Raw genomic sequence first — 7,309 nt, 5'->3', positions numbered from 1 at the left:
TTTACTTTATCTCAGATCAGTTGAATTAATTATCGATCGTATCCAATAATAGATGTAAGATATTATTAATGAAACGAAGTTAAGTCTTACAACATACTTTAATACACTTTGTTATTGGTCTCAGAATATGAGAAGATTTTCAATGGAATAGCGATAGGGCATTCAGTTGAAAGTCTGTAGAAAATAGAATTTGTATTAGTTGAGCATTTCTTACTAATTAGTAACATAGGCATTTGCAAAATGAGCATCATATAATTGAAATTTAGCTTTAGCTGAAATATTAAACATATCACTTGAAAGGAAAGGCCGCCTAAGATAAGGCAAGGTTTGTCAGGAAGAAAATTTTTTCGCATTAGAAAAATAAAAAGTATTTTCATTTTTTATTTCATCTTTCCTTAATCATATCTTTATTCATCGCTATTTCTCTTCTCCTGTATTTCTTTTAAAATATTTGTTATTAATTTCAGCTAAAGAAGGAGCTTACAAGACATCATTCTCATTTCGCATTACCAGCATCGATTACATTCCAGAATTTGGTGACCCAAATAGCGGGAAATACAAAAAGCTGCGAGATCAACTTCTACCAGATGTAAATTTATGATAATTGGATTTACTCATCTTCAAATGGACCCACGTAATAGGAGGATGATAGACATCATTAACCTTGCAATTTAGTATTCCTCCCGCAATCCTGAATTCAAAATGTTTGTGGCAAATCTACAGTGATTGAAGTAGGGTTTTTATTTGATGGGAAAGAGAAAAAGAAAAAGCCATCGAGATAAAACTGAGAAGTCCGATTTTTTATCATGCTAGAATTCCATCATCTATAAATCCAATGCATACTGCACACTGGTGATCCACAGGATAATCTCGAAGTGACAACATCCTTACTTCACTTCACAGTTTTAGAAAAGTCTAAATGTTTATATTCCTTCGTTAACCTTACTCTTTATAGTTGGAAAAACTATTTGGATCTATATTTGGACATATATATAATGGAATACATTTGGTGAGCTTTTTGAAAGGCAGTGTAATAGTGGACGGTATTGTGTTAACATCAGCAAAACCTGACGATATGGAACAGTTGGCTACCGATTTCGAACAACAAATTACAATGACAAATTTACAAATTGGTGGTAATGATGTGGATCCGCGATCGATCGTACTTGATGGTGCAGTTTCTTTTTTTTTTTTTATCGAAAAATGTCTTAAACTTTCAAATACTGAAATCCAAAAATTGACCGTTTTTGTTTTCAGTATCCTAACATATAATGCATCCTTAATTCAATAAATAGAAATAGAATGAATGGGTTATACAGGAGAACTAATTATTATTAATCATTAGCAATTATAACGGTTTACTTATTACTAATGACTAAAAAAAAAGAAAAGGAATTTTCAGGATTTGTGTCAAAAAATTACGTTGAGAGGGTACATGAAGGTTACACTTCAGGCGGTACATCATCATATATTGTCGGAGGGGGTATAGCTATCGGTATATTAGCTATACTATTAATAGCATTTACTGTTATTGCTGTAAGTTCTTTTTTCCTTGAACCTTTGAAATGTTAATTTTCTTGATAATTTTTGTTTACTGATGTTGTCGCGAATAAACATGACGAAGTTCCGTGATAAAGGTTTATAAATAAATATGATGTGATGTACTGATTTTTATGTACCAAACTGGATCATGATTGAAATTTGAATATCTATTCTTTCTGCATGAATAGAGTGTTATCACTACATATATGTGTATATGTATGCTTATTATTTAGCAATGTACGTTAAAAGTGCTATACGCTAACAAAGAGCATCTTATCAATATGCGTTCCTCAAGGCGCTAATCTTTGTAATCGTAAAATCAATCCTTCAAGGATATCTATATATATATATCCTTCTTTTTTCGAAGCTTAGGGTTATGGTTATTTTGTGATGCTTAATGATTATGAATTGTTAATTTTGTCTCTTTTACCTAAGGTTTAATTAATTGCCCAAATTTAGAGAAAATCTTACAACTCTGGAGTCACATTGCGCAAATTAATTATAGAAGAGTGCAAATTTTCCTCTTTAGATAGGTTGCTAATATATCTTCTTGAAAAATTCTTTTTTCCTTGAGGATTCTTCCCTGGCATAATTAATTCTTTCGTTAGTTTAATTACTTTAATAAAACTGTCGCTATGCATTTCCACTTGCCGTGAATATGTCGAATTACAAAGAATAATGCTTTCTTCTTTCTTCCCTTTACTCTGAATATTTTCATCCTTTTAGTATTCATTGTGCTTCTTAGAAAATTTCTCGAATTCCCTAATATCTATTCTAATTTGTCAAATATTTCTTTCTGATAGAAACTCTTTCCTAATTTGAACAAATTTATTTTATATTTCGAGCTCCTAAACCGCACTATCCTTCCATAAATGCAAAATATCTGCATCGTTGTTTGTGCATATACTCAAATTTAATACTCATTTTAACAATTAATTACTAATGAACTAGATGAATGTTGGGTGTGTTTAAGGTATAATTATTAATTTTTAAATATTTGAGGAAATGTTGAAAGGAGGAAGAAATGCCAATTACTAATGCATACATCCTTTGTATTCTTATTGTTGGATGATAATTTTTGTCAATTTTCTGTTTGTATTTTAATCAAAATTGTCAAAGGAAGAGTTAAACTATGGATCACATTGTTGAGATTGAATCAAAGAATGGATAAATTCGTACTTGAAAATTGATGGAATGATCTATTGCAGACGAATAATAAGCGAGCGAATGGTACACTGAAATTGAAAGAAGAAAATATAGAAATGGGTGATAGCAATCGGTCAGCGTGGCGTAATGGTACGTCACCAGTGAATTTGTGAGTTTTAACAAAATTCTATATATTCAAATATATCATTTCTTGTATTATTTAAATTGTATCATTTGAAACTTATTTACTTTAATTGGAGTTTATATTGAGCTTCATTAGGGTTTGTATTGAGCTTGGGAGGGTCATCAATAAAAAGTGAGGGACGACTTGACCGCTTGCTGAGGCGAAAGGTATCGTATACTGTTGACCCAAACATAAGGCAGACATTATCTGCGTAATTTTTCCCACATTTCACATGCATCCTTTTACTAAGTATGACTTAACTTTACTACACTTTTGGGTTGACTTAACTTTACTACACTTTTGACTTAACTTTTTTTATGACTTAACTTTACTACACTTTTGGGTCGGTCACAACTGGGTAGTATTTGAAGTATGACAGATTAGCCGATAGTTGCCAAGAAATTCACCTACCAATCTAATAAAATAATATATAAATTGGTTCATTAGACTAATAGATTAAATTTTAACGTGAGAAAACGTGATAGCTGTGGGATGATACCTATCTTTGCTGTTTAATAAGTTATATGATCAAGAGCTGGCAGCACATTTACTGCATAAACTTACATTTTTCAGGATGAATTACGGAAATAGTCGTATGATACATGGAGGAATGACAGCCAATACACAACCGCCGATAGCAATGACCGGTTCACAGGTGACCGCCATAAACGCACATGCAGCTACTCATGCTATTCAGTCTCATCCCTAGGCAACTGTTGGCGCTCTTTTACCATTATATTTAGATCACTTCTCAGTCATTTATCAATTAATTCAATTTTTAATTGATCGGATTCTTTCTGATTTTTTTTCGCCTGACAAAATTTGATTCCCAGTCGTTAGCAATCCCTTCTAATGCATGCCTTACGAAGAGAGTGCAAGTTGAAGATGCATGCTGAGTGAATTTCCTCAAAACACTTTGAGTTTTGGTGTTTAAAAGATGATTTAATTTAAATCTAGTATGCGATGGATAATTGGAATTTGAAGAAGTCGAAAAATCACAGAGAAAGTAAAGAAAATATCGGGAGAAACCGGTTTAAATTTTACTGTCTCAATTCATCTCAATGACAAAATTGTTGGTCATTGATCTCTCTATTAGACATCAAGGATCCAAATTTACTTTACATATTGTTGGATTTGCTACCATATGGATTTGTTTTCTACTGTCTCTTCCGCATGAGAAAGAAACATTAGCTTAGGTGTATTCAAACTCATTCCGGATTCTTGTAATTTTCAGGTGAGAGGAAGTTCCAGTTGTGCTTACTTTTCGAGGCCTAGGTAATTGATTTGATCTCTTGATCAGTTTGGTTTAAAATCAATGAGCTAAACATCTTGAAGGGAAAAGAAATAAATTAAATTCCTTTAAATGGATCATTGATCATCATGGAGATTTTCGAAATTTTCTTATGTGCATATTCCCGTTCAAAGATACTTAAAATAATTTACAGTAAGTCCATACTTGCAGCTAATCTTATGTGCTCATTTCATCTATACGTATATTTCTTTATTGTACTTTCTCATTTTTTGTTCTTTTGTTTGGATTTTCCCAATCATAATTGTTTCAACATTCACTAATTGGAAGCTTACTGTTTTCAAATTCAGGATTAGATTTCCGTTTTTCCATTTTTTTTTTCGTGCTACTACTGCTGTACAGCACTGCATAAGTGTTATAAAAAATAAAGTTTGAATTTTGATAGATGCTTTTTTTATCACTAAAAATAAGAACTAATTTCCCCGACTGTTGATTATTTGCATATGCAACCTTTGTCTGAGGAATAAAATCTGGTGATATTATATCTAGGTGATAGCAATTACGATGGACGATGGAGGTTGCCGATGAATAAGTTGTTAAATAGTGAATGCGCAAAAGTGTCTAGTTTAAAAAATTCTTATCAATGAAATAAAATGATTGTTTCATTTTGGAAAAAAGTGCGGAGAAAATTTTTCAAAATTCTTGAAAAAAATTCAAAAACACTTGTGGTGAATTTATAATTAAATTTTGTTTTAGCAGCAATGGGATCTCCTATAACTTCTTCAGAAATATATGGAATTTTCACCTTTAAATGAGAAAATAATAGGAATTCATAATTAAATTTTGCCCTTCATTTTATTAAATATCAAAATTTAGAATTCCCTCAAAAGGGAGCATCTGCAAGTATATGTCGCATCTTATTTTGATCGAAAAATCGTTTATGAAAGGAAGAACAATCGACTTTTTACCTATTGCATATTTTATACAGTAAATCATGCATGATATGTTCTGGACATGGTCATCGTTTCGAAATGAAATTTGTGATGTTGATTGGAAATTTTGTATATTTTGAAATAAGCGTTTCGAAATTCCTTCACATTGTATGAATAGAAAGCACTCATTTTAATTCACTTTTCTTTTTCAGTTAACTATATCTTTTTTCACTCAGGAATCTGTGCATTTGTCTCTTATTTCAGTACAGTGTTGGGATATTTCATGAATCAGTAAACAATCAAACATCTGTAAAAGTGCTGGACATTTTTTTTTTCAGTGGAGAAGTCAGTTTTTTCTATCTGACAAACTTTTTCGAAAATTTTCTCCAAGAATTATTTTGCATTCCTTTTCATACTAAATGTATATGTAACAATCAAACATCTGTAAAAGCTTAATTCAAGAGTAATAAATTGCACTTGTAATCGTTAGGGAAAGTTCAAGAGTGCCATAACCATAATACTGTAATTGCAATATGTGGTCATCAATTACAATACCGTGACTGAGATACCGTTACATACCGTAACCATAATATAATTATGGTACAATAATATAATTATGGATACAGTCATGATACCGTAATCATGCTCCAATGACTCCAATAGCAGTGTATTCACTATAAAAGCTTGATTGCGGCAATAACGGTGCCGTAATCGCAATACCTCAGTCATATTACCGTAATCATAACTACAACATCGTAACTATAGTACCGTGTTTGAGGTGCTGCGATTGTAACACAGTAGCCAGAATGCCATTAATTATGGCACCGTAACCATAACATCGTCATTATATTCAATTTTGATGTCGCAGTCATGATATTGCAGTTACGACACCGTAATCAAAATACCGTGATTACAATATCGCAATTACAACACTATGGTCATGACGCCGCAACCATAATACCGTAATTGTAACACGCAATTGTAACACCACAATTATAATGCTTCTTCAATTAACAACAGTAATCCAATTTATTCTTTTCATTCTCTTTACCTTCCACTAATAGTTCAACAGTCGCGTTACAGTGATACACTTCTGGTAATTACGAATATTCTTTTTCGAGAGGATCTAAAATTCGACACGTAAATTTAAAACGCAGAATTTTGCGCTTTAACATGTAAGAATACCCGCTGAATTCACTATTATAGAGTTTCAAAAATCAATAAAATAAAATAAATGGAATTTATAATTAATATTTTCTGGAATTCCCCATAATGAATATTTTCTAAATTTTTTCGTGTGATGTTTAATGAATTTCGAAATGTGCACATTAAATTTTTATCAAATTGCAAAAAAAAAAAGTGGAAACATCAAAATTTATAAATGATTTAAATGGAACTTCCGAATATTTACATTTTATTTCAGATTGATATTGCAATTAGTATTATGCAGTTTTCAGGGGATCCACATTGCAACAGACGCTTCTGATAATTACGGATATTCCTGCTCGTATGGACCCAAAATTGAACCTGTAAATTTAAAATGAAACATTTTGGGATTCAGCAGATAAGGATGTCCGCCAAATTAGCTATTATAAACTTTCAAAAACTAATAAACAAAATTAAATCTCATAGAAGATATTTTCTGGAATTTTTCATAACGGATAGTCCGTGGAATTTTCCACAGCAGATATTTTGTGGTATTTCCCATAATAGGTGTTTTTCGGAATTTTCCATAACAGATATTTCCGGGGATTTTCCGCGGTAGGTATTCTCTGGAATTCTCCATGGCAAATATATTCTGACATATTCTATGGTAGATATGTTTTGGAATTTTCCGTTATAGATATTTTCTGGAATTTTCAAAAACAAGTGGTTTCTGAAATTTTCCATGGCAGATATCTCCTGGAATTCTTTGTAGGAAATATTTTTTAAAATTTTCCATAGAAATTTTCCGGAATTTTCCGTCATGTTTTCTTGAATTTACAGGCATTTAGAATTTGTAGCATTTATAGACTTGATATTTTCTTAATTTTCTGTGGTAGTTGTCTTTTGGAACTATATACAGTAGCTATTTTCTGGAATTTTCTATGACAAATGTTTTCGGGAATTTTCCATAATAGTCATTCCTGGAATTTTCTGTGGTAGATATCTTCTAGAATTTCCCATAGCAAAGTGCAGGTAGCAATTTAATTGGGTATACGTGGAGTACGAAAGGAATATGTAAGTAAAATCAAAAATTATAATTCTGAAAATGTA

The 7,309-nt window shown here is 31.4% G+C and overlaps 1 protein-coding gene across 1 annotated transcript; it reads left to right on the top strand.

Annotated features, from left to right (window-relative positions):
* Window positions 1-1,075: 1,075 nt before the first annotated feature.
* Window positions 1,076-3,581, top strand: LOAG_16798 (hypothetical protein; the record flags this gene model as incomplete). The annotated part of the gene is made up of 4 exons (XM_020449457.1): window positions 1,076-1,172; window positions 1,403-1,536; window positions 2,751-2,857; window positions 3,446-3,581. The coding sequence occupies 4 exons, from the start codon at window positions 1,076-1,078 to the stop codon at window positions 3,579-3,581; spliced, it is 474 nt and encodes a 157-aa protein (XP_020307009.1).
* Window positions 3,582-7,309: the final 3,728 nt, after the last annotated feature.

Source organism: Loa loa, assembly GCF_000183805.2.
Source record: "Loa loa unplaced genomic scaffold supercont3.20, whole genome shotgun sequence".
In the NCBI taxonomy this organism is placed as follows: Eukaryota; Metazoa; Nematoda; class Chromadorea; order Rhabditida; family Onchocercidae; genus Loa; species Loa loa.
This window is presented reverse-complemented; position numbering and strand designations above follow the sequence as displayed.